At 46.5% G+C, this 27,858-nt stretch overlaps 2 protein-coding genes across 3 annotated transcripts in view; one reads left to right on the forward strand and one right to left on the reverse strand.

The window, feature by feature from the left end:
• TDRD10 (tudor domain containing 10) overlaps positions 1–4,954 on the reverse strand; it is a 51,107-nt gene extending 46,153 nt beyond the window's left edge. Inside the window, exons 1-2 of the mRNA XM_007976974.3 lie at positions 4,852–4,954; positions 3,478–3,536 (exon numbers count right to left, since the gene is read on the reverse strand). Coding sequence (XP_007975165.2) covers positions 3,478–3,536; positions 4,852–4,954 — 162 coding nt within the window. The remainder of the gene's footprint in view (positions 1–3,477; positions 3,537–4,851) is intronic.
• Positions 4,955–8,863: 3,909 nt separating this feature from the next.
• Positions 8,864–27,858, forward strand: part of SHE (Src homology 2 domain containing E) — a 33,533-nt gene continuing 14,538 nt past the window's right edge. Inside the window, exons 1-5 of one of the 2 annotated variants that reach the window (XM_073008345.1) lie at positions 8,864–10,698; positions 12,899–13,025; positions 23,935–24,240; positions 26,272–26,428; positions 26,897–27,016. In XM_073008345.1, coding sequence (XP_072864446.1) covers positions 10,108–10,698; positions 12,899–13,025; positions 23,935–24,240; positions 26,272–26,428; positions 26,897–27,016 — 1,301 coding nt within the window. In that variant the 5' untranslated portion in view covers positions 8,864–10,107. The remainder of the gene's footprint in view (positions 10,699–12,898; positions 13,026–23,934; positions 24,241–26,271; positions 26,429–26,896; positions 27,017–27,858) is intronic. The other variant, XM_007976968.3, reaches the window with a different exon arrangement.

A 27,858-nucleotide genomic window follows, 5' to 3' on the forward strand; every position in this document is an offset into this window, starting at 1 on the left:
TTTTTTTTTTTGGAGACACAGTTTCACTCTGTCGCCCAGGCTGGAGTGCAGTAACCCGATCTCATCTCACTGCACCCTCTGTCTCCTGGGTTCAAGTGATTCTTGTGCCTCAACCTCCTGAGTAGCTGGGATTACAGGTGTGTGCCACCATGCCTAGATAATTTTTTGTCGTTGTTTGGAATGGAGTCTCGCTCTGTTGCCAGGTTGCAGTCCAGTGGGGCAATCTTGGCTCGTAGCAACCTCCACCTCCCGGGTTCAAGTGATTTCCCTGCCTCAGCCTCTTGAGTAGCTGGGACTATAGGCACGTGCCACCATGCCCAGCTAATTTTTTATATTTTAGTAGAGACAGGGTTTCACCATGTTGGCCAGGCTGGTCTCGAACTCCTGACCTTGTGATCCACCCACCTCAGCCTCCCAAAGTGCTGGGATTACAGGTGTGAGCCACCGCGCCCGGCTAATTTTTATATTATTACTAGAGATGGGGTTTCACTACGTTGACCAGGCTGTTCTAAAACTGCTGATGTCAAGTTATCCACCCGCCTCGGCCTCCCAAAGTGCTGGGATTACAGGCATGAGTCACCACACCCGGCCTGAATTGTACATTTTTAAATAACAAATTTTCCAGACTGGGCAACATGGTAAGACTCCATCTCTACTAAAATTACAAAAACATAGCCAGGCATGGTGGTGTGCACCTGTGGTCCCAGCTACATAGGAGGCTAGGATCGCTTGAGCCTTGAAGGCAGAGGTTGCAGTGAGCTGAGATCGCAACACTGCATTCCAGTCTGGGTGACAAAATGAGACCCCGTCTCAAACAAACAAACAAACAAACAAACAAAAAGTTAATGGTAAATTTTAAGATATGTAAATAATATCTATATTAAAAAAAATTTTTTTTTTTTTTTGAAACAGGGTCTTACTCTTGTTGCCCAGGCTGGAGCACAATGGCACATGATCTCAGCTCACTGCAACCTCCACCTCCTGGGTTCAAGTGATTCTCCTGCCTTAGCCTCCCGAGTAGCTGAGATTACAGGCATGCGCCACCACGCCCAGCTAATTTTTGTATTTTTAGTAGAGGCGGGGTTTCTCCATGTTGGTCAGGCTGGTCTCGAACACCTGACCTCAGGTGATCTGCCCGCCTCTGCCTCCCAAAGTGCTGGGATTATAGGCGTAAGCCACCATGCCTGGACTTTAAAATGTTAATTACATGAAAAGTTTTTTTAAAATAGTGGCTATTGTAGTAGATGATCTTTCAACTCTGACCCAAGAGTCTGTCTTCTACCAGAAACTTGGAAACTGCTGCAGGCCAATTTATTAGTTTGTAATCAGGGTAAAATCTCAGACGTTTCAGTTTTTTTGTTTTTGTTTTTTTGAGATGGAGTCTCACTGTGTTGCCCAGGCTGGAGTGCAGTGGCACAATCTTGACTCACCGCAAGCTTCACCTGCCGGGTTCACGCCATTCTCCTGCCTCAGCCTCCTGAGTAGCTGGGACTACAGGTGCCTGCCACCACGCCTGGCTAATTTTTTGTATTTTTAGTAGAGGCAGGGTTTCAGCATGTTAGCCAGGATGGTCTTGATCTCCTGACCTTGTGATCCGCCCGCCTCGGCCTCCCAAAGTGCTGGGATTACAGGTGTGAACCACCACACTCGGCTCGTTTCACAGTTCTTGACACGGCATTAATGTTATCATTAGAAATTTCTTTTTCTCTTTTCTTTGTTTTAAGAGACGTGGTCTCACTATGTTGCCTAGGCTGGTCTTGAACTCCTTGGGCTCAAGTGATCCTTCTGCCTCAGCCTCCCAAAGTACTGGGATTATAGCTGTAAACTACCATGCCTGGTCTAGAAATTTCTTTTTAAAACCCTACTCCTTCTCTAAAGCACAACTCAAATCTTTCTTATGAGGCTGGTCCAAGTTGGAGTCGAAAGAAGGCACTACGGGGAGGGCTGCTGCTTTCTGTGAAGGGGATGAGGATGAAACGTTCCCTTACCATGATGTGGGACAGTATGGCCAAGCAAGCCCCAGGTGCTGGGCTCTGGAATGGGGTCTACTGGGTAGGGGGGAAGAGAAAGGTGGCAGGACTGCTCAGCATCTTACCTCCCCGGACCACTGCAGGACCCACATGTAGGGCTCCTCTGCCCACTGCACTGTCAAGTAACAGGTTGGAGCAGCCTGCCAAAACGGGGGAGAAGAACCAGCCCCAGTAGGCTCATCTATCAGGTGCCAAGAATCCCCCAGCCTGCCCCTTTGATTGAACATGATTTCATTTATTGGATCACAATGACTTACTATGCTCCAATACCATTTTCTTCTCTCTGTCAGACAAAACATAATGGTCCATCTCTTATTTGGTGAGTTATTTCCATATCTTATCGGTTACATGATTTGGCACAAAGCAAAGAACATGGGACTTGGGAGCAACTGAACCTGGATTCCACTCCTGGCTGACCACTCACTAGGTCTGTGTACTTAGCTGAGGGATGTGACCTCTCAGAGCCTTGGCTGTCTCATCTCCAAGATGGGGGCATTACCACCAACCAGAGTTACAATAATAATTTAATAAAATCACATGAATAAAGCATTTAGCTTACTTCCTAGAACATGCCTGACAGTTAAAATATAGTAAATAGTGTAAAGGAATAAAGTACAACTGGGCGGAGATGATTGAGTGGAACTGGTTAGCAAGGGAAAATGGAGACAAGAAAATTGTGAAAAATGTCTGCCATGCTGCAGGGGATCCACAAAGGTTAGTTTCTCTCATCCTTCTTCCAGGATTGAGCTCCTTGAGGGCAAGGACTAGGCTGTTTATCTTTAAGCATGACAAACTGGGGGCACAATATTTTGCATGTAGTAGATGCCAAAAAAAAGAGTCAGGCGGTGCTTCAATTCAATAGACCACACTTCCATTCTCCTTTCATCTGTATTTCAAATATACTTACTACAAAATTTAAGCACTTATATTGTTTTATAATTATTTCAGGTTTGTTGGTCTGGCCTCTCCAAATAGACAGTAAGGTGCCTGGGGTCAAAAATACGATTGCTTACATTCTACTCTCTAAGTCCCACTAACACAGCACTGACTTAACCAGCTCATTTCAAAGTCAAACAGGTGTCATTTTTTTTGGCTGAAACCAACTACTCCCCCTTACCAAAGGATCAGCACCTGAGCCCTAACAAGGTCCCTTCCTAAAAGAAAGCTGCCTCAACCCAAAGTGACAAGAAGGCTGACCAACCCTCCAGGTATACAGGGATAAAGAGTGGGACTAACTGTCCGGGATGCCAGTTTAGCATTTCAGTGCTAAAACTGGGAAAGTCCGAGGCAAACTGTGATGCATTGGTTACCCTAGTCACCAACCAGTGACTGTCTGCACTATCATAGCTCTCAAACGTCTTTAAAAACTGGGGAAATTAAGTTACTGGCAGGTTACTAAGTCATATGGGAGGGCCAAGGAAGATAAGCAGCCTATTGTGAAGAATACCTTAGAAATATCCAGTGGAAGATTGCCAACATACACCTCTGTCTCTCTTTTCTTGAATCCTAAGAAGAAAAACAGCATTAAATGGCAGGCATACATATGGTTACAGGATTCAGAGGAGTCAGAACACATAAGTCACTTTTTGTATTTCTTTCTTTCTTCCTTTTTTTTTTTTTTCCTTGAGACAGAGTACTGCTCTGTCACCCAGGCTGGAGTGCAGTGGTATGATCATGGCTCACTACAGCCTCGACCTCCCACGTCTACACAATCCTCCCACCTCAGCCTCACAAGTGACTGGGACTACAGGCACATGCCACCATAACTGGCTTTTTTTTTTTTTTGGTAGAGATAGGGTCTCTCTATGTTGCCCAGCCTGGTCTCAAATTCCTGTGCTCAAGCAATCCTCCTACCTCAGTCTCCCAAAGTCCTGGGATTACAGGCGTGAGCCACTGCACCTGACTTCACTTTTTCTTCAATGTTAAAATATTCCCATGCACATACACCCCTACAAACATCCCCCAACCCCCGTGAACACTGAATGGCTATACTGTACCCAATCATTCAGCAATACTTATCAATATTAAGGAGTGGTCCATGATAAGTGCTGGCCGTGCATATCCCTGCCCTCCCCCCAGCAGGGGATCACTCTGCAGGGACCTAGAGCCATGGGCACATCAGGAATCCAGCGCTTGCAATCAGAGAGGTAATTATGAAGTGTTTCAGGACCCATGGGGTTGTGCTTCCCGAGTTAACACTAAGCTGATGGTGGGGAGCATGCAGGGACCCAGGGGAATGCAGGAGGGAGGCTGAAGGGAATCCAGGCAGAGGGAAGAGCCCATGCCAGGACATGGAGATACGAAAAAGCTCAGCACATTTGGGAAATTGCTCACAGCCAGGACTAGGTGCCAGGTGGATTGCACACTGCATGCAATGAGTGGTGAGAGAGGAGGCTAGAAAGGCAGGTGAGGCCAAACTGTGAAATAACAGAAGGTTGTACCACAGCAGTCACAGTTTATTCCACTGGCTGGGTGATACGGGTGAGGGCTGTAACCGGTTAGGGGGTGTCAATAAACCTCGGTTTCAGAAAGATCACTTTGGAGATGGTAGAGGGAAAATTGGAAGAAGGCACAAGTGAAACAGAAGCACGGGATTAGGTGCAGCAGGTGCACCAGGGAGTAAGGGTCTGCATCGCAGCAGTGGCAGGCGTCACAACCACTATGAGACAGGAAACATGGTGGCTGACTAGAGGAAAAGCAGAATTTAGGCAGATCCCAAGTTTCACACTGAACAGAAACTGGGCAGACTGGGAACCATTAACTGGGATCCAAGTTGTAGGATGAGAGTTCCAGCACCAGCGAATCCCCCAGCCTAACTTACCTGGAGATTTCTGCTCTCCCAACACTCCATTCTTCCCAAACAGTTTAGCAGACAGTTGGGGGTCACTACTATTCCAGGACCTGTCAAACACAGGTGTCAGCATTGAACCTCCCAAGCTCAGACTCCGACAAAAGGAAACATGTGCCAGGCATAACCAGAGGGGCCTTGCATAAACCTCCATTCCCCTTCCTGACCAAGGACTTCCCTTTCTCTTCCCAGAATCAGGTTCCAAGCCAGGAAGACCTTCACTAGACCTTTTAAATCACTAACAGTTAAAGTATACTTAGGGTTAGGATTGACTGGCAAGAGATGCCAGTCTTAAGACCGGGGCATGGTGAGACAGGAATGGGAGAAAGAGAAGGCTGGGGGATGGAGTGAGGCTTGTTCATTAGCAAAAGGAAGTGACTTACATGCTGCAGTTGCTTTCCAACAGGATCTCCTGCAAAGCCAACCGGCCACAGTTAGAGGAATGCCAGGATAGTTCACCATCATGTAACCACTGAATAGGTACTGTGGTAAGCAGAATAATGCCCCCTCCCCCGACCAAAAGTGGTCTACATCCTAATCCTTAGAATCTGTGAATACATTAGATTCATGGCAAGGTTGCAGATAGAGTTAAGGTTGCCCATCAACTGACAAAACAGGCCCGGCACAGTAGCTCACGCATGTAATCCCAACACTTTGGGAGGCCAAGGCGGGTGGATCACCTGAGGTCAGGAGTTCGAGACCAGCCTGGCCAACATGGCAAAAACCTGTCTCTACCAAAAATACAAAAATTAGCTGAGTGTGGTGACAGGCACCTGTAATCCCAGCTACTCAGGAGGCTGAGGCAGGAGAACTGCTTGAACTCGGGAGGCAGAGGTTTCAGTGAGGCTAGACTGGGCCACTGCACTCCAGCCTGGGCGACAGAGTGAGACAACGTCTCAAAAAAAAAAAAGAGAGAGGTGATAACTGAAACAAAGTTAAAGCGATGTGATATGAGAAGGACTGGACTACTGTTGTTGGCCAGATGGAGGAAGGGGTTGCAGGCCAAGGAACGCTGGCAGCCTCTAGAAGTTGGAAAAGGCAGGGAAATGGATTCTCCAACTAAAGCCTCCAGAAGGAACACAGCCCTGTCGAAACCTTGATTTTAGCCCACCGAGAAGTGTGTCAGACTTGTGACTTACAGAACTGTGGGATAATATTTGTGTTGTTTAAGCCACTAAGGTTGTAGTATTTTGTTATGAAAGCAAATAGAAAACAGCATGAGCAACTTTAAAACCACACATAGTTCCGCACAGTGGCTGGCCTGTGGAAATAACAGAACTTTTGGAGTTAGATGCATCTGTGAGTCCAGTTTAGAGACCTTGGGCAAATTTCAACTGTCAAATCAGAATCAAAACACCCATGTCATAGATCATGGCAGTGAACTGAGACACTGCGCTTAAAGTACTTTTCAGGTGTCAAGAACTCAATGGTAGTTATTGTGTTTATTTTTATGGTTTTCACGGGCACTTTCCTACAATTCCGTGAGTATTATCTTCCCATTTTACAAATGAGAAAACCAAAGCTCAAGGATATCAGGTGATTTTATAAAATTATAAAAGATACTGAAGTAACTCAGTCCTGTGATTCCAAAGCCTTGGTTCTCTTTCTACAGATTACAAGGCCGTCAAAGTCATTTTAAAGGGATTTTTTTTTCCTGTACTTTACAGAAAACATAAATTAAAACATTAAATTTTAAAATAAAACAGTAACTCTTTTCTCTAAATTATTCCCAGCTGTAGGAGAGAACAACCATTTTAGCTGCAACCAATTCTAAATAGAACTAAAAGTAGTTCGGATAATTAAAAGACTTAGGTATGGATGGATAAAAATGGAGAGAGAGGTTTGTAGGCAAAATCAGAGATACAGGATGTTAGTCCCAGTTCCTGGTAATCCCTGGAAAAGCCTATGGGCTTCTGGAACAGAACAGGCACTGAGACCTCCCAAGCCAAGGCCCAGCATAAATCTGTCCAAGATGCCTTTAAGGGCCTGCCAGGTACTATGCTAAGCAGCTAAAACACATTCTCATTTAATCCTCACTCAAATTCTAAGAGGGAGACATTGTTAACCCACGTTACAGATGAAGTCCCAGAGGTGCAGAGGTGATGACCTAGTATCTGGCCAAGATCACTTAGTACCCATGCTCACAAATGGGAGAAGCCTGTTTTTGTTGTGAATCCAAACCATATGACCATATGATTCCAAAGTGCTGAGTTTCTTTCCAATCTATTGTTTGGTCTGGAGAAGTATCCTATTTGCGTAGTTTTTTTTGTTGTTGCTTTTTGTTTTTTTGTTTTTGTGTCACCCAGGCTGGAGTGCAATGGTGCAATCTTGGCTTACTGCAACCTCTGCCTCCCATGTTCAAGTGATTCTCCCACCTCAGCCTCCCAGATTGCTGGGACTACAGGCACGCACTACCATGTTGGCTAATTTTTGTGTTTTTAGTAGAGACGAGGTTTCACCATGTTGGCCAGGCTTTATTTGTGTTTTTAAAAAGACCTAAAGAATACATAAGGTGCTCTTACGACTCACCAACAAAGACAACAAATAAACCGATTAAAAAGTGAGCAAAGGATCTGCTAGATATTTCTCCAAAAATATACAAATGGCCAATAAGCACATGAAAAGATGCTCTGCATCTTTGGCCATTAGGAAAGTGCAAATCAAAACCACAATGATAACACTTCATATCAATCAGGGTGGCTAAAAGCAAGAGATACAGATAACATCCTGTATTCCTAACAAGTGTTAAGGACATGAAGAAACATGTCCTTAACTTAATGCTGGTAGGAGTGTAAAACGGTGCAGCCACTTTGGAAAAGTTTAGCAGGCTCTCAAAAAGTTAGACAGGGAATTACCATATGACCCAGCAAGTCCACTCCTGGGTATCTATTCAAGAGAAATTCAAATATGTGTCCACACAAAGACTTTTCCACAAATATTCATAGTAGTGTTGCTTATAATAGCCAAAAAGTGAAAACAATCCAAATATCCATCAACTGATGAATGAATGAAGTGCGGTATAACAATACAATAGAATATTATTTGGCGATGTAAAAGGAATGAAGTAGTAATACATGCTACACAACCTGGATGAATCTCAAAAATGATGCTAAGGGAAAGAAGGCCACATATTGCATGATTCCACCTCTCTGAATAGACAAATCAGTAAAGATAGAAAGTAGATTAGTGGCTGTCCAGGATTGGGGAGGCAGAGAGGGAAATGAGGAGTGACTGCTGACAGGAGATCTCTTTTGGGGGTGATGGAGATGTTCTAAAATTAGATTGTTATGATGGTTGTACTATAAACACACCAAATATACTGAAAACACTTGAGGTGCACACTTAGAACAGGTGAATTTTATGGTATGTGAATTATATCTCAATAAAGCTTTAAAAAAATGTCAATACGCATTTTCAAGAACGGTCAGTATGAGCACGCATTTCTTCAGCTTTCCAACCTCACAAACCACCACCCACACAAATGAGGCCGTCCACAGCCGGGATCATTCTGTTTCCATGACTTGTATATGAGGACTCAGTGTTGCTCAGCTCCTGCAGCACATTTAGTTTGCTAAACTAAAAGATTTCTGTTCAGCAAACTAAGTTTAAATTTCGTTTCTTAAACCATAAAGTTTTTTTTTGGCTTTTTGAGACAGAGTCTCGCTCTGTCGCCCAGGCTGGAGTGCAATGATAGGATCTTAGCTCACTGCAACCTCCGCCTCCCGGGTTCAAGCGATTCTCCTGCCTCAGCCTCCTGAGTATCTGAAACTATAGGCGCGTACCACCACGCCCAGCTAATTTCTGTATTTTTAGTAGAGACCGGGTTTCACCATATTGGCCAGGCTGGGCTCGAACTCTTGACCTCAGGTGATCTGCCCGCCTCGGCCTCCCAAAGTGCTGGGATTACAGTCGTGAGCCACCGCGCCCGGCCTCAGAAAGTTTTTAAAGGGCTTCGAAGGGACGGAGGAATGGCACAGGCGTCTTTTCCCATAGAGGCCACAGTTCTGCACATGGCGCTCCCCGCCTGCACAAATAAGGACTAGGAGGGCCGCTCCCACCCGGGGCGAGCGAGCGACGTCCCCGCGGGAACAGCGACCCCTTTCCCCCGTCCATCGGGACGAGGGCGTTTTCCATAGCTGCCTGCCGACGCCCCTCCCTCCCAACCCTCGCCCGGCAGCCCGGGACCTGGGAACAAGTCATACCTCGTCTCGCGGGCCACGCGCGTCCACCTGCGGTCACGACGCCCAGCCTTCGCGCCTTCTCCCTCCGCGCTCCGCCCCCTCAGAGCCCGGGGGCACGGGGCGGGGCTTGCCGGCAGCCAATCCCCAGCGGCCACGGGGGTAAGCGCCTCGCGGCGCCCAGGACCGTGTACCGCGGGAGAGTAACGGAACTAGCGCAGGAGCTGGCGACCGTTGTCCCTGCGCCCGACCCTCAGCCCGCAACCTCTGCCCTACCGCCAAAAATAACGTTTGCAGAAAGAGTGCAGCGGAGTAGGTGGGCGAGGGGCGCCTAGCGCAGTGCGGGCCAAGGGGCTTCCTTCCTGGGGGTGAGCGGCGCACGTGACACACTCCTGGGCGCGTGTGAAGGCAGCGCCCGGCCGAGACCGGCACCGTGCAGACGTGGGCTGTCGGCGGCAGCAGGGAGCTCTCCGCACAGTGGGGCGCGGCTGGTTCGCACGTGCGGCCGCCGCCCCTTTCTCCCGACCTCGTAGCCTCGGACCCGCCTCTCCCGTGGCGCTCACCCCGCCGCCCCTGGCTCTGGGCAGGAGGTGGCGGGGCTGGGAGGCGCCAGCCGCGGAGGGGAGGGGCGCGCGAAGTTGATGGGCTGTCCGCCGTCCGTCCACCGTTTGTCACGGCGCCGAGGACACTCCCGCCGCCTCCGCTCGGTCCCCTCTGGTCCCTGGGAGCGTGGGCTGGGCCGCAGGGGGCTTCCGTGGGCCTGGCCTCTCCCACCGCGGGAGCAAAGAGCAGGGGGAAGCCCCCGGCGCCCGCTGTCTCCGAGAGCCACGGTGTCCTCGGGACGGGCAGGCGTTGAAGACGAGCCCGGGCGGGGCCCCCGTGCGTCGTGCCTGTTGCCTGCCGTGTCCGGAGCAGAGGCTAGCGCCCGCCCGCTCGGCGCCCCGGGCAGTGAGGACCCCACCCTGCCGGGCGTGGGCGACGGCCGGACGGGTGCGCGCGGAGCAGCCGTCGCGGGGTCTCGCCGCGGCCTCCAGCGCCCGAGTCACGGGGAATGCAGTGGCCCCCGACCCCTGGCGCCTCTGCGTGTCTGGGCTGGGCCTCCTCGCTCGCCTCCTCCACGGCCGCGACGCTCCTGGGCCGAGCCGGCCCAGGCCCCCTCATGGCGGCCAAGTGGTTCAAGGAGTTCCCCCTGAACCTGAAGACCGTGTCGGAGCGGGCCAAGCCCGGGGGCGGCGGCGGCAAACTGCGCAAGAACTCGGAGGCGGGCGGCGCTGGGCCGGGTTCTGGCAAGGGCCGCAAGAACTCGGCGGCCGAGCTGGGGAGCGGCAGGGCCGGCGTCGGCCCCAAGGACAGCCGGCTGTCCCGCGACAGCCTGCAGGGTCTGATTCAGGCCGCCGCGGGCAAGGGCCGCAAAAACTCCCGGGCCACAGAGGAGGAGCCCCACCGGGGTGCGACCAAGAGCTCCGGCTGCAGCACCTACATCAACAGGCTCATCAAGGTGGACACTCAGGAGAAGAACGGGAAGAGCAACTACCCCAGTAGCAGTAGCTCCAGCTCCAGCTCCTCTTCCTCCGCGTCCTCTTCCCCTTCCTCCCTGGGGCCAGAGCTGGACAAGAGCAAGATTATTAAGCAGCAAGACACGGTAAGAATACAGCCTCCCTTGGACCACCTCTCAGTTGAAGGGGAGCCCGGGGCACCTGCTAAGCCCTAAGCTTCTTTAGACCTAAGAGGCGGTGAGGATAGGTTTCCTAAGGTCCTTTCTTCCTCCACAATTCGGGAACTTCTAAACGACCATTTAAAATTCTTAGACTGTTTTTTAATTCTTGAAAAATTCTTATTCTAGGGGTGGGGAGCTTTGCAGAAATGTACTAGCCATTGAATTCTGTTAGCAGTTTAGAAGAGTCGTTGAATGAGATATTCCTCTTTGGTTACATTTGACCCCTTTATAGATGTAGTTTATTTTAATTTTGATATTCAGGGGAATTGCGAAGCTAGACTTGTGTATGACTTTTATGCTTCTTGAACATAAGGAATGGTAACCTCTCAACTGTGTAAGTATGCATTTCAAAGCTTCAGGAAATGGGTTGACCAACGGCCTTCTCCACTGATTTGGAAGTTCCATCATTTTCTGCAGTTCACCGAGTAAAGGGCTCCTCGGAGCTTCAGCAAGTCTCCAAGACTGCTGCCCTTTCATTCATTCCATGGGTATTTGTTGTGCAGCAGCCATATGAGAAAAGGGGCACAGGGCATCAGGGACTGTGGGGAATACAGAATATGACAAGAAAATGCTCTCAAGGAGATTACAGATGAGAAGAGAGGGTGTGTCCTGCGACCGACACACTGGAGGTTTTCTGGGTGCTGTCCAGTGTGGAAAAGTTAAGAAAAGGAGTGTGAACATAGGAAGGGACTCCATCCATTCTTGCTGAGTTGAGTTGGTCTGATTTGGTTGTTTTTATCTTCTCTCCGATGTGAAACGGGGAGAGAAAAGAGCTCAAACCGAGATTTCAGACTCCGGTCCAGGCGATCATTTCCTAACATGGGAGCTTTAATATTCTCTTGCCCTGGCTTCAAACCTGCTACCTCCCTGTATGAAGTCAAGAGCCCATAACACATGCTATGTATGTCTGCATTGAGCACTTCTATTTACTCCTCCATTTTTTCATGCTGTAAATACAGCATGCCCACCCTGAGCCAGGCACTGAGTGGAGAGCTGTGTAAAGATGGACAGGGACCCAGCTCATATGTTATTCAGTGGTCCACCTGACTGTGTGACTAGATCAGAATCACCTTGAAGCCAAGGGCTGAGTATCATCTTAGGTTCCTCTGCAATACACATGGTGGGTAGTCAAGATAAATGTTGGTTAAGTGAATGGCAGTCGCAGTCACAGTCCCTTGCAGTGGTTGTCTGGTTATTTTTATGGTTGTCACTTCTGGATGTCTGAGGTTTCTGAGGCTATTTCCAGGCTGTTTCCTCCTCTTCGCTTCTCCTCATGTATCTGAATTCTCACCAACTCCAGTGTTATTTCTAAACTCTTTGGAGAATGTAAACGGAGGTTGTGGAGCAAGGCCTGGAGCTTCCTCCCTGAGAAGGGTCCCCTAAACCTCTGGTGTTGTCACCCATGTTGTCACACATCACCTCCTCAGGCACCTTCTATTTTTGGAAAGACAGATGCTTTCTGAAACAAAATAGGGGATCCCAGATAGGGATCAAAACCCTATCTGGTCTGTAGCCTGTGACAGTCAATTTGCCTGTGAATTATTGAACAAAGAACGCCTACAATACTGTTTAGTACTGATCTATTTCTCATTTATGAAGCCTGTCTCTTTGGAGCTGTGATCCACTCCTTGAGGACAGGAAGCATGTCTTAGATTTATTTTGACTCCCTCACAGTGCCTAGCCAGTGCTGGTGGATGACTGACTGACTCATTATGACTGTACTGCTCAGCGGATTGAAGTTTGAAAAACTCAATTCATAGGGTATATGGTAAAGCCACATACCCTTTTTGCTGTAAAGCCACGGGTACCCTTCACTCCCCACATCCACCCCTGCCACCCTCTAACCCAGAAAATGTTTTATTGCTTGGGGAAATGAAGGAAGGTATAAAGAGCCTTGGGGATAAGTGAAAGAGTTTAGATGAATTGTTGCAAATCAACTATACAACCAAAAAAATCAGGTGTTTGTCTAACTGGGACACATAATCAAGTGCAAAAGCTATCTGGAACTGGTTGTAGAGATTTTGACCTCTTTAGAGATGCAGGAGATGTCAGTAGCCATTTTGATACCATTGCCATTTTGGTTTATGGTGGCCCTTAGCAACTGTCCTCTCTTGTTCTTTTATAGGTCATCATTTTAGAAGACTATGCTGACCCTTACGATGCCAAACGGACAAAGGGTCAAAGGGATGCAGAGAGAGTCGGAGAGAACGACGGTTACATGGAACCATATGATGCACAACAAATGATAACAGGTTTGTAAGCAGGCTCTGCAGAATAGGGACTGAAATCTCACACTCAGTGAGAGTGTTGTAATACAGCAACCTGTGTCTATTGGGGAAGAGGGATAAAACAATTTAACCAGATCCTGCTGACTTGAAGAAACAGAAATTAGACCCCAAACTAATGTCAGACTAGGTAACTTCCTTTACGATTTAGTATCCTTCAGAGTTTTAGAATTTAAAGGAGTCTATTAAAGTTTTTCTAGTTCTGTGCAAGATGACATTTATGAGTGCAGATCTGCCCAGAATGTCATGTTCAGTTTTAACATGATTATATACATTTTGGGGCCACTTTCAGAAGCTTTAACATTCATAATGGGAGTCATACATCTTACCAAGGATCTAATACATACTTAAGGGAGTGTAATCTATTAAAGAATGCAAGCATGGCCAGGCACAGTAGCTCATACTTGTAATCCCAGCACTTTGGGGGAGAGGTGGGCAGATCACATGAGGCCAGGAGTTTGAGACCAGCCTGGCCAACATAGTGAAACCCCATCTCTACTAAAAATACAAAAATTAGCTGGGCATGGTGGTAAGCACCTGTAATCCCAGCTATTTGAGGATCTGAGGCATGAGAATCACTTGAACCAGGGAGGAGGAGGTTGCAACAAGCCAAGATCACACCACTGCACTCCAGCCTGGGCAACAAAGCGGGGAAAAAAAAAAAGGCCAGGCACAGTGGCTCACGCCAATAATTCCAGCACTTTGGTAGGCTGAAGTGGGAGGATCACCTGAGGTCGGGAGTTCAAGACCAGCCTGACCAATGTGGAGAAGCCCTGTCTCTACTGAAAAAAAAAAAAACCACAAAATTAGCCAGGCATGGTGGTGCATGCCTGTAATCCCAGCTACTCGGGAGGCTGAGGCAGGAGAATCGCTTGAACCTGGGAGGCGGAGGTTGCAGTGAGCTGAGATCATGCCATTGCACTCCAGCCTGGGCAACAGGAATGAAATTCTGTCTTAAAAAAAAAAAAAAAATGCAAACATGATGCGATTCTGCATTTTGTAGTAGAAGACTTTCTCAAGTTCTACAATATTGGAGCCAAAAGTTTAATTACTAAGCAATAATTAACAATCACTGCTGGCCAGGTGTGGTGGCTCACACCTGTAATCCCAGCACTTTTGGAGGCCGAGGTGGGCGGATCACCTGAGGTCGGGAGTTCGAGATCAGCCTGACCAACGTGGAGAAATCCCGTCTCTACTAAAAATACAAAAAATTAGCCGGCATCATGGTGCATGCCTGTAATTCCAGCTATTCGGGAGGCTGAGGCAGGAGAATCGCTTGAACTCGCGAGGCAGAGGTTGTGGTGAGCCGAGATCGTGCCATTGCACTCCAGCCTGGCCAAGAAGAGCGAAATTCTGTCCAAAAAAAAAAAAAAAAAAAAACTGCTGTAAACCAAGCCATTCAAGGCAAACCACCTAAAACCAAAGACTAATCTTGTAACTTTTCAAGTCAGAACAATTCCAGTTTGTGAGCTAAGCAGTCACTCTGTCATTCTTAGTGTCAAACTTTTCCCTTTTAGTCATAATTAAGTTGATATAAATGATACTTAAATAGGAATAATATAGAGTTATTTGTGAACTTTATGTATTCACCTAGTTTTCCTTAAACATTCTTCTATCCATAATGAAAAATGTAGTTGCTGAGTGCTGCCTCAGGGGAGCCTTATTTGAATCTTGTGGGTTTCATGCCTGGGAAGAGTAACTGGTCCCACATGAAAGACTCTGTCCCTTCTGTTTAGAACAGATTGAAGAGCTGTCAAGCTCAGGTTCTGTAAGTATAGTCTCAGAATGAGTTGAGCAGAGGGTAGCGGCAGCACACTGAAAGGGCCAAGACAGGCTTCAGAATGAAAACGAGCTGGAACAGGAAAGCCTGGCTCCACTTCCTGCTTCTCTGCTTACAGAGATAAGGCAGTCCGTGTGGGGAGGGTGTACCCTGGCCAGGCTGTGACCCTGAAGGTCACTGGACTGTGACCCCTAATGAAATCTGTGAATGAAAGGAAGTGAAAATGAACTGTCAGAGTTTTAAAAAACATCAGAGCCTTGAAAGGAATAGGGAAAAGGATTTACTTTTACATAAAATTGAGGAAAAGGATTTTCTTACTTTTATGCTTAATTGTGATTCACCTTTCTTTGTCCTTGGGTTATTATTCTTTTTAACTAAAGTAGGTAGTTTATACCGTACATCTGTTTGTTTGGAGAGCTGCACTGATAAGAGGGAATGTGCTGTGATTTTATAAAAATGAATATAATTTTGGGGGGTTTTTGGTTTGTTTTTTCATGTAATTCCCACAAGAGCTCTGTAAGCTAGGGGACTACAATGCTGTCCCCCTCGTGACAGGGTGAAAAAAAACAAGATCAAAGGGATTCAGGCTTGCCTGTGTTCAGGAGACGTTTTAAGAGACAGAGCAGGAATTAGCACCCGGATCTCCCACTCCACATTGAGTGGTCTGCCCCCGACACCACATGGCGTTCAGGACACACTTGAAGTGCCATATGCAAAACCACTGTAAACTTCACCCGTAAGTGAGGCATCTTTCCGCCCAACCAAGAATGTTGTCTTCAGAAGTCAAAATTGTCCAACATGGAATAAATGTAATAATAATCACTAGCATTTAGTATTTGAGGGTGTATTAAGTTCCATGCTCTGTTTTAAACAATTTCTGAAAATAAATTCATTTAGGAATACAAAATTAATATATTCAATTGGCAAATAAATTCAAATTTATTAAAAATCCAAATTACTTTCTAAACTGGTGATCTAAGTGTACTTTGCTCTTAACTTTAAAAAAATTTTATTTGTGGATTTTAAAGTTTCTTCATTTCGAATATCCGAAATCAGTGTAGAGACTCTACCTCTTATTCTACTCATAGGTTAGAAGCTGGACAGAATAACAGGAAGTGAGTTTATTGGAAGCTAGAAATAAAAGATTTGCTGCTGGGCTTTTGTTTTTTGTTTTTTAAACCTTTTACTTTTTTATTCAGTTTGCTCCTTGTGTACCTGATTGTCAAGTCCGAGTTCAGAAATTTCCCATCTTTCTTGAGAAACGATGGAGATTTTTTTTACTTGTTTCAACGTTTCTGGAGATGGAAAGGATTTTAATGAACACAGTTAAACTGTGGAGTGGTTAAATCTGTGTTGCCATTTCTGTATTGCCTTTTTTCTACCAGTGAAATGGGAATTACAGGCCTGGTTTTAACAGTATCTTAGGTGTGTGGAATACTGCCCATATGTTGTTTTAGAATACCCAACAAATATTTCTTGGGAGTTTATTTGTTATGTACTAGGCCCTGTCCTGAGCTCTGGGCATACAGGAAACAAGACCCACATGATTTCTGCCCTTGGACCTCACAACCTAAGGGGGAAACAGACCTAACACCAGCAAAGAAAATAAGTCATTGAAAAGCATGATTAAGTGCCATGAAGTTGAGAATAGGAGCCGGGCCGGGCGCAGTGGCTCACGCCTGTAATCCCAGCACTTTGGGAGGCCGAGATGGGCGGATCACAAGGTCAGGAGATTGAGACCACGGTGAAACCCCGTCTCTACTAAAAATACAAAAAAAAAAAAAATTAGCCGGGCGAGGTGGCGGGCGCCTGTAGTCCCAGCTACTCAGGAGGCTGAGGCAGGAGAATGGCGTGAACCTGGGAGGCGGAGCTTGCAGTGAGCCGAGATCGCGCCACTGCACTCCAGCCTGGGCGACACAGCGAGACTCCATCTCAAAAAAAAAAAAAAAAAAGAGAATAGGAGCCAGCATCTACCTCAGGGGCAGAGGAAACCCAGAGAAGCCCATGACTTTCCTGTGGCCAAATCGCTATGGGACCCAGGCTCCCTGGGTCTCCCCAAAACTTTGCTCTTTTAAAAGTTAAGAATTTATGAATTTATGAGTAAATTATCACTGAGATTTATCCAAAGGATTGTTCATAAAAAGATATGACTGAATACAAGGCAATATTCATATAAACCTCTGTTTTTCTGCTAAATTCACAGGAACATTTTAACTAGTCTAGCTAAAATATTTAGCTAAATATTTAGCAGAAATATTCTACATAGTCTAGCATTAGGAGTTTTAGCCAGCACTTTGAAACGTTAGCATTGGATGGGTCTTTAAAAGTTCCCATTGGCTAGTTAGCATGAGGATTCTTTCCGCAGTTGATGTCATACAGCTGTAAATTGAGAGCTTACTAGGTACCAGCCTGGCCAAATTACCTCACTAAATCTTGCAACAACCCTGTAAAGTGTTTTGTTTGTTTGTTGAGATGGAGTCTTGCTGTGTTGCCCAGGCTGGAATGCAATCTCAGCTCACTGCAACCTCTGCCTTCCGGGTTCAAGTGATTCTCCTGCCTCAGCCTCCCAAGTAGCTGGGATTACAGGCATGTGCCACCACACCTGGCTAATTATTGTATTTTTAGTAGAGACAGGGTTTTACCATGTTGGTCAGACTGGTCTCAAACTCCTGACCTCAAGTGATCCTCATGCCTCGGCCTCCCAAAGTACTGGGATTGCCAGCCACAAAGTGAGCCACCATGCAAGTGGGTTTCTTTATACGGTTGAGGAAACCTAGGTTCAGAAAGATTAAATAATTTGTCCAAATTACACAACTGAAAATACCATGTCATTCAGTAAGCTGTGGTTTTAGCTTTTGAGCTCCAGTCGAAGATTATTTTTAAAATTTTATTTTTACTTCCAAATGATTTTGTTGGTTTGTTTAAATAGCCAAATCTAAAAGAGAACCTCACTGTTCGAGTTTCCATTAAAAAAAAAAAAAGCTATTATGTCCATCTGGCCAGGCCCAGTGGCTCATGCCTGTAATCCTAGCACTCTGGGAGGCCAAGGTGGGAGGATCAGTTGAGACCAGGAGTTCAAGACCAACCTAGCCAACATCGTGAGACCCCATCTCTAAAATAAAAAATAAATAAAAAAAAAAAAAATTATGTCCATCTTTGCCTGAGATTTAAACAGAAAAAACCTTATGGAAAAAAGTGCAAATGAAGACTGGTTTTGATTTGTCTTTATTCTCCTTGCTAAATTTCAGGGTTTCTGAATTATACTTGCTTTTGTTCAGATGTTTAGATTTATTCAGTAAGAAAATATTAAAGTGATTTTAAAAGCTTGAGCACTGATCAAAGATGTGAGTAAAAAATTGCCAAACACCCCTGTTTCTGATGCCAGAAGGAAAATAGAGTCTTAAGAGGCTCTGAGTTTAATGTTTTGGAAACATGAAATGGATTAAAATGGATTAGGGAAAAAGGCATATTATCTGGAAATTGGAATTAACGTTTTACATGAAATCATTTGAGCATAAGGCATGGACTCTGGAGTTGGTAATAATTGGCCTCACCATAACTACTGCATGACTGTGGCTTCCGTGTATTCACCTGTGAAAATGGGGTAACACATCTGTCACTGCCTTAGTGAGGCATCAGTGAGATTCTGGGCATAATACACCTAGCAGGTGTATACCTAGTCGATACAGCCATGAGTTAGACACTCCAGAGACAATTCTATTTTCATAGAGCATTCTGGACTGTATAGGGCAATACTTACTGCTAACTACAATTAATTTAGTAAAAGAAAATCTTAGTCTTCTGCTAAGACTTTCTTGTTTTTGTGTGAATGGCATAATTACCTGCAGCGAGTTGGGGATTGAGAAGGGAAAATTTTGGGCCCCTATAATGTTTCACACCAACCAACCGCATGTTTTTAGTAGGTGCAGGTCAGTCCTGAGCTTCAGCCCCAGGCGCAAATGAATGTTTATCTGCTGCCCGTCCCCTGCATTCTGTTGTCTGCTGTGGTAAATGGCCTCTATCGGCAGCCAGGGTGTAGCTTCCTCTTGCCATTTCCTCCTTCTCAGGCTCGTTTCCTCTTGGAGCCAGCTCTGCACGTCAGGGGCTATTCTCCCTGCAGGAAGGGTCGGCTTGCGGCCCCACGATTGTTTCTGTTTCTGTGGCGCCTCAGGTTTGGGGGCAGCCAGGTGTTGGAATGGACTGGAAGGTTACTCCCCTTGAAGGGAGCGGGTGGTATGGGGAGGGGAGGCCTGTGCTCAAGCCCTTTCTCCCCCTAATTAAACATTGATTCAAAAGATGATAGCAGTTTGCAGATTTTGCCTAATCCCAGGATCCTGCAAGAAAGCATTCTCAACTCCATGCTTTGTGTATCTCCCAGAACTTTAAGTATGGGGAGACTGTCTATATAGAAGGACCTCACTGCAAAAGTAAAAACTCAAACACGTGTAATAACTCAAGATTCTAATCACTATACATCATTTTATTTTATTTTAGGGGAGGTGGGCTGGAGGGCCTGGTGGGAACACTGCCCGTCCAGCCTGTACATCATTTTAATCCAAATGTATTGAAATGTCCTTGTGAGCAGGGCTCCTTCTGTCTTAAGGTTGGAATCACCTCTTTTTCCTTTTAGTTTAGCTGGGGCAGAATTGCAGCGAGGACTTTGGGAAAGGGTTTCCCCAGCCTGTGCCAGATGGTCTCAACTGAGTGTAAACTATGATTAGAAACCTAAAAATTCTATTCTATATTCATCCTTCAAACTCCTTTGTGTTTTCTGCTTCCCTTTTCTTAGTTCTTTAGAAAAGTTCCTTTTAAAAAAATTACAGCCTTGTCTTAATTGAACCAAGAACAGAGTATGTTTTTGTTTCTTGTTTTCCGTATCTCCGTTTGGAGTAAGCAATGAAGAAGAAAAGCTGTAGGATTGAGAGTCCAGGAACTCAGGATATGCAGCTCTGACCTCAGACAACCCCAGATACCTGGCCTGGCCTGGGGGTGGGGGCCAGGGACAGTTCTTCCGACTCCTACATTCTGATGTGGAAGTTGTAGACACAGGCAGTACCTTTCTCCTCAGGATGGGACTAGCAATGACAGATAGGCTCCGGAACACGAGGAAGCAGGATAGGGACTGTGGGCACCCAGGAGGTGTGGAAGTGGTTCTCAGGTTTAGCTGCTCTTCAGAATCACCTGGGGGATTTTTACACTCTGACTCCCACACTGCGCCCCAGACCAATCCAATCCGAACCTCTGGTGGTTAAAGCAGTATGTGTTAAAGCCCCCAGGTGATTTCAGTGAGCTGTCCCTGCACAGAATTTGAGACAGCTGCTGACGGCCCCTAGTCAGCAGAGAACTATAACCTCAGCCTGTACCTAAGTTTTGCGCTTTTGAATTTGGTGTCCTGATTTTAATAACGTTTCCCTGATTTGTTGCCCTCTTTTTATTATAGAGGTCTTAATGAGTCAGTGGTGTTTCTCCACGGGCCATCCCCATGCCTGTTTTGAAGTTACAGATAGAAAGTCTTTCCACTCTTTGTGTCTGCGGCCCTGCGGTCTCTTAAGCCTCTTCCTCCTCACCTGACCCCTCAGCCTTCTTGGCTGGCACCTCTCCTTCCAGCCACCCTTAACTGAAGGAGTCCCAGATTCTGCCTTTGATCCTCTCTCGTTTTCAATCTGCCCTCCTTTTCTCTTGTGATTGCTTTCATTCTCACAATATTCACAACGATCCATTTGTTAACCCCTTGACATTCATCCAGATCCACACTGTCACCTGCCTGGAGACATTCTACAGCTCCCTCCCCTCCCTCTCCTCCCATCCATCCGTCCAGTCATTATTTAGCACAATGATATGTCCTGCAATAATAAACAAGATAAAGTGGTCTCTGCCCTGGCAGACTCCACCAAATTGAAAATACAAATGCATCAACATATAAATGGATGCAGTGGGAGAAGAGCAGGGTGAGAGTGGGTTGGTCCAGCCTTAGCACCTGATCAACTCTGTGGGGCATCAGAGAAGAAGGTGGGCAGGAAAGGCTTCTTCAGAGAGGAGAAGATGCTGAGTTAGACTGTAAAGGATTGCAAGATTGCCAGGACACCGGTGGGCTCAAGACAGTGTAGTATGCAGGGAACTGTAGAAGTTCCACTTGGTCAGAGCAAAGCGTTGAATTGTGGAGAGATGGGGCAGGGTAGTGTCGAGAAATTGGGGAGAAAGACAGTGACCTACTCATACAAGCCTCCTATGCCATTCTGAGTGTTCTTCACTTCTTTTTTTTTTTTTTTTTTTTTTTTTTTTTTTGAGACAAAGTCTGGCTCTGTCTCCCGGGCTGGAGTGCAGTGGCGCGATCTCGGCTCACTGCAACCTCCACCTCCTGGGTTCACACGGGTTCTCCTGCCTCAGCCTCCCGAGTAGCTGGGACTACAGGTGCCTGCCACCACACCCAGCTAGTTTTTTGTATCTTTAGTAGAAACAGGGTTTCACTGTGTTCTCCAGGATGGTCTCGATCTCCTGACCTTGTGATCCGCCCGCCTTGGCCTCCCAAAGTGCTGGGATTACAGGCATGAGCCACCACGCCCAGCCTCTTCACTTCTTAAGTAGACAGTCGGGAGTTTATGAGGTGTTAAGAGGTGAGATAAGATGAGATATCTGCATATAGAAAGTTTCTCCTTGACTCTGACCAGGTAGAGGATGGTTTGAAGCCTTCCTGATGGGCGTTTAGAAGAGCCACAAAAATGATGCTTCTGTTGGTGTATAATGTAGGCTCTATATCACCAGCTCTGGTTGTCCAGACTCCAGCCATCTCTAAGTCTACCTGGCAAGGCCCTTGACCCCAGGCTGCTCACCACCCTGTGCTGCTAGTTCCTTTTCACTGTGGCTGGCTGGCTGGTTAGCTAGCTAGTAGTTGGTTGGTTTGCATCTGGTTTTTTCCATCTATTTTTATGCCCCAGTTCAGACTGTACCTTTCTGATTTACTCTATCCTGTACACCATGGTTAGAGTTATCTTCCAGTGAGACACACATGTAATTGTTATTCCTTGCTAAAAACAAACAAACAAAAAACCTTATAATGGTTTTGTATTACATACACAACCGTCTAAACTTTGTGTCCTTACTTTTAAAATGTCTACACCTTGGCACCTGGCTTGCCTATGCTTCCAGCTGCTTCTCCTACTACCCATTGCCTCTCTCCTTTGTGGCCTTCTGGCCTTTAGACTCATCTCTCAGCTCCTCATTATGGAACAAGACCTCTGTCGTTCCCACCTCCATATCTTCACTCATGCAGCTTCCTCCACTGGAAATGACCTTCTCTATCAAAGTCAACTCATCTTCCATTTCTCTTCCACTTGGAGTCAATCCAAGTGTAGTGGCTAAAGAGTATAGCTTCTAGAGCCCAACTTCCTGCTTCTGAATCCAGGCTTTGGCACTTACTGGTTTAGGCAATTTCCTTAAACTCTTTGTGCTTCAGTTTTCTCGTCTATAATAAATAATGATATCCCATAATCGCAGAGTGATTGTGAAAGTTACTAGATACTTAGAATAGTGCTTCATACATGTGAAGCCATTGATAAATGTTAGCTGCTGAGTTGTTATTACTGGTTTTCCTTGTAACACTTCTTTTACTTTGATTTATCCTGGAGTTATTAGCCGAATACATATTATTTGTGAATGTGTCTGGCTTCCCCCAGTTTATTGAAACTGCATAGGAGTCAAGAATTCTGACTGATGCACATAAATGCTTTAACTCAGTGTATATGCAGCAGTGCTTTGAATATCCAGACAGTCCTTGACTTACTGTGGTTTGACTTACAATTTTCAACCTTTACAGTGGTGCAAAAGTGATATGCATTCAGTAGAAATTGTACTTTGAGTCGCATATAACCATTCTGGTGTTTACTTTCAGCATTCAGTAGATTACATGAGATATTCTTTTTTTTTTTTTTTTTTTTTTTTTTGAGATGGAGTCTCACTCTGTCACCCAGGCTGGAGTGCAGTGGCACAATCTCGGCTCACTGCAAGCTCCGCCTCCCGGGTTCACGCCATTCTCCTGCCTCAGCCTCCCGAGTAGCTGGGACTACAGGCTCCCGCCACCTCGCCCGGCTAGTTTTTTGTATTCTTTTGAGTAGAGACGGGGTTTCACCGTGTTAGCCAGCATAGTGTCGATCTCCTGACCTCGTGATCCGCATGTCTCGGCCTCCCAAAGTGCTGGGATTACAGGCTTGAGCCACCGCGCCCGGCCAGATTACATGAGATATTCAAAACTTTATTACAAAATGGGCTTTGTGTCAGATAATCGTGTCCAGCTGTGGGCTAATGTGTTCGTTTAAGGTGGGCTAGGCTAAACCATGATACTGAGTAGATTAGATGTATTAAATGCATTTTTGACTTGCAGTCCATTTTATTACAATTCTTTTATCTGGGCTTCCTGACAAGATATAAAAACTTTGAAGGTGAGCTATACTCAGAGCAGACACCAGAACCTGGAACTTAAGCAGGTTACCCTGAGGCCACTACTTACAAACTGCAAGTGGCACCCCAGAGGTGTGCTTGTCTTCAGATGTAATCTCCCACCTTAAAAGTGGATCCCAGCCAGCACGGTGGCTCACGCCTGTAATCCCAGCACTTTGGAAGGCCGAGGTGGGCGGATCATGAGATCAGATCGAGACCATCCTGCCTAACACAATGAAACCCCATCTCTACTAAAAATACAAAAAAAGAAAAAAAAATTAGCCGGGCGTGGTGGCAGGCGCCTGTAGTCCCAGCTGCTCGGGAGGCTGAGGCAGGAGAATGGCCTGAACCCAGGAGGCGGAGGTTGCGGTGAGCCGAGATCTCACCAATGCACTCCAGCCTGGGCGACAGAGCGAGACTCCGTCTCAAAGAAAAAAAAAAAGTGGATCCCATTATCTGACTCAGGCAGCTGGAGGGAATAAGTTGTAGGCACCTTCGTTTTGCTTTTGTAACACAGCTGAGAAGTAATCAGCCCATCAGGGAACAACCTTGGAGTTATCTGCCACCTTCAGACAGACAGAGGTGCTGAGGTAATTGGGTTAATGACCAGGCTTTTATGGCACCTTTGCTTTCAAGGCATTGTGTATGGTGTGTGTTTTTCAGAAATTAGACGACGGGGTTCCAAAGATCCCCTGGTGAAGGCTCTCCAGCTGCTTGACAGTCCCTGTGAACCTGCAGAGGGTGGCCTGAAGTCAGAGACCTTGGCCAAAAGACGGAGTTCCAAGGACCTCCTGGGGAAGCCGCCACAGCTGTACGACACTCCCTACGAGCCTGCAGAAGGGGGGCCCAGGGCAGAGGGGAAGGCACGGCCCCCTGATAGCCGGCTGCCCGAGAACGACGAGCGGCCCGCGGCTGAGTATGAGCAGCCGTGGGAGTGGAAGAAGGAGCAGATCGTGCGGGCTCTGTCAGGTGAGGGCGCCAGGCCAGGCCCACCCCAGTGTGACTTCAGGCTTCCAGCCACCGCACCGGCCCGGCATTTGTTTTTTTCCTTGTGGGTACCTTTATATTCCTTTCTCTTCTCAGTGTGCAGCTGTTTTGGAAATGCCTGAAATGACCATTGGAAGAACACACCTGGCTGGGTGGGTGGCTTGTGCCTGTAATCCAAGTCACTTTGGGAGGGCAAGGCAGGTGGATCACTTGATCCCAGGAGTTCAAGACTAGCCTGGCCAACATGGCGAAACTCCATCTCTACTAAAAACACAAAAATGAGCTGGGCCTGGTGCCGGGCACCTATAATCCCAGGTACTGGGCAGGCTGAGACAGGAGAATCGCTTGAACCCAAGAGGTAGGGAGTTTGCAGTGAGCCAAGATCGCGCCAGTGCACTCCAGCCTGGGCGACAGAGCAAGATTCTGACTCAAAAATAATAATAATACAAAAGTATAACCAGGCCAGGCGTGGTGGCTCATGCCTGTAATCCTAGCACTTTGGGAGGCCGAGGTGGGCGGATCACTAGGTCAAGAGATGGAGACCATCCTGCCAACATGGTGAAACCCCATCTGTACTAGAAACACAAAAGTTAGCTGGGTGTTGTGGCGCACACCTGTAGTCCCAGCTACAGCTCGAGAGGCTAAGACAGGAGAATTGCTTGAACCCAGGAGGTGGAGGTTGCAGTGAGCTGAGATCTCCCCACTGAACTCCAGCCTGGGTGACAGAGCGAGACTCCGTCTCAAAAAAAAAAAAAAAAAGTATAACCAATGTGAAGGGAGAAGGTAATATATTTGATAGCAAGCATTTGGGTCAGTTTTTGTCTTTTTTCTTGTTTTTTGAGACAGGGTCTCACTCTGTCACGCAGGCTGGAGTGTGTTGGTGCAATCATGGCTCACTGCATCCTCAACCTCCTGAGCTCAGGCAGTCCTCTCACCTCAGCCCCCCAAAGAGCTGGGACTACAGGTGTGCACCACCACTCCCGGATTTTTCTTTAATTTTTTAGAGATGGGGTCTCACTATGCTGCCCAGGTGGGTCTTGAACTCCTGAACTCAAGTGTTCCTCTCACCTCAGTCTCCCAAAGTGCTGGGATTACAGGCAAGAGCTACCATACCCAGCCTGGAGTCAGTTTCGTTTGATTTGAGTTGCCTTCTCGGGTACCTGCTCATCTCTCAGTCCTGTACCAGGTGCTGCCGTTTCATCTCCTTCTGTCCAGCCTAGGTGTCATGGCATCTCAGATGTATTATTTGGTAGTCTCTTTCTGTTTCTGAGTTGTCTTTTCTTTTTGCTTTCTTATTTCATATTAAGAACTGTTGGTTTGGTTTTATAGGATGGTACACATTCTTGCAAGGATTCAACCTGTAACTATGTTTAATCTTTTATTCTAAACATAGCAAAACAACAAGTAGTTTGACTTTTTTTTTTTTGTTGAGACAGAGTCTCACTCTGTTGCCAGGCTGGAGTGCAGTGGCGCGATCTTGGCTCACTGCAACCTCTGCCTCCCAGGTTCAAGTGATTCTCCTGCCTCAGTCTCCCAATAATTGGGACTACAGGCACGTGCCTCCACACCCAGCTAATTTTTGTATTTTTATTAGAGATGGGGTTTCACCAGATTAGCCAGGATAGTCTTGATCTCTTGACCTTGTGATCCACCTGCTTTGGCCTCCTGAAGTGCTGGGATTACAGGCATGAGCCACCATGCCTGGCTGCAAAACCACAAGTTTTTTGAAAGTCCGTGTTGAAATATATTAAAGTGGTTTCCTCTCATAATCTAAAACTGTTTTATACTGATGAATATTTTACAGAAAAAGTGTCTGTATGTGGGATGCTAGCAGTGTGATAAGATATCAAAGACAGCAGGAGCTCAGCTAGCCAGGGTAATTTGCAGTATATTATAGTTAAAGGGGGAAAATGCTTATTTCCTGAGCCAAGGCAGGCAAAGAGGATTTTTTCCTTTGGAGTTTACATGGATCACCCCAGTGGCCTGCGATGTTAAATGGAGTCTTTCTTCCAGTCCAGTTTGAAGGAGCTGAGCGACCTTCCGTCAGGGAGGAGACAGTGAGGCAGCACCACCGGCAGAAGAGCTGGACCCAGAAGATCCTGAAGCCAGCCCTCTCGGACCACAGTGAGGGGGAGAAAGTGGACCCGGGCCTGCCCCTGGAGAAGCAGCCGTGAGTCTCCTCCTCAGACCCTTGTAACAGATAATAGCTGGGAGCTTACTGACAGATTTGTATCGGGGAGCACACTGGCCCATTTCACATGATTATTTTTGTTAATGAATAGTTGCCTAGATGGGGCTTTTAATGAAAACCCATCTTCAAAGCCCAGTGCATTGTGCAAAATGGAAAGTGCACTGCATCTCAACAAGCTCATTGTAAATCTTATTCTTCTGTAGAGAGTGAAAACTGTTGAAATGACACTAGTGCCGTTAACTCACTCTTGTATGATTGATAGGCTTTGTGATCCGGGATCACCCAGATCTGCATTTTGTCTGTTCTGAATGTGAAGCAGGATCTAGTTCAGGCTGTTGCATCTCTGCCAGAAGTTCATTTCAAACAACGCTTTATGGAACGATGCCCAGTCTGGATTTGTATTTTGACACTCATGGTGCCTTCCTCTCTTCCACCCCCATTTTTCAGCTGGTATCATGGTGCCATCAGCCGTGCTGAGGCTGAGAGTCGACTACAGCCCTGCAAAGAAGCTGGTTACCTGGTTCGAAATAGTGAATCAGGGAACAGCAGGTACTCCATTGCCCTAAAGTAAGTAAGCCCCATGGCTTTCCTCATCTCCAAGGGGAAGGAACACTGTGTGACAGTCTTCTAGTCAAAGAAGACATACTGTGAAGGTGGTTCATAGGAGTGTGCATTGCAGAAAATAAGAGACATTTGTTTGGACAACGGAACATGAGACACTCGGATGAGAATGCAAAATTGGTATTGGGTAAATGCCTCCATTATCTATTATGATAATGAAGGTCTTATTGCATTATCTTTGTGCATTAGTCAATTTGTACCTTACATTACCTAATCTGGAGTAGGTCCTCTCAGTAGAGAAATAATTGCTGATGAAAAGAATTATTTATAACAGGGTAGTACAGTCATTTTTCTTTTATTGCCTAGTATTGGGGACTTTAATAAATAAAGATCCCCAATGATTGTCAAAATGCCAACTGCAATTTTGACACCAGTTTCTTCTGGTAAAGAAGGAAATACTAACTTGCCTGCTGCTCCCCCTGTCTGATCGTACACAGAAAATTCACTTTTGCCTGGTAGGCCTGGTGGAGTGTGTATGATGGAAATTCTCACTGCTCTGTGAGTTCAGTGGCCCTATATTGGAGGATCATTGTCAAGAGCTCTAACAGCATTTCCTTCCTGAGGAAGCTGAGCCCCTGCAGCTGAAACAATCAGGCTGGAGAAGAACAGAGTGGGGCGGGGGAGTTGAGCAATATGGCTCAGAAAATGGGATAGGCCACCAGATATACAATACCAGGAATAGCTTGACTGTGTTCCTGAAATTGGTGCTTGTGGATTAAATCTTTGAGCTTTCTGTGCCAGCTTTCATTTTATACAACCAGGAATGGTCTTTCCAGATGCGAGGGGAG

The sequence above is a fragment of the Chlorocebus sabaeus genome, chromosome 20 (assembly GCF_047675955.1).
Source record: "Chlorocebus sabaeus isolate Y175 chromosome 20, mChlSab1.0.hap1, whole genome shotgun sequence".
Lineage (NCBI taxonomy): Eukaryota > Metazoa > Chordata > Mammalia > Primates > Cercopithecidae > Chlorocebus > Chlorocebus sabaeus.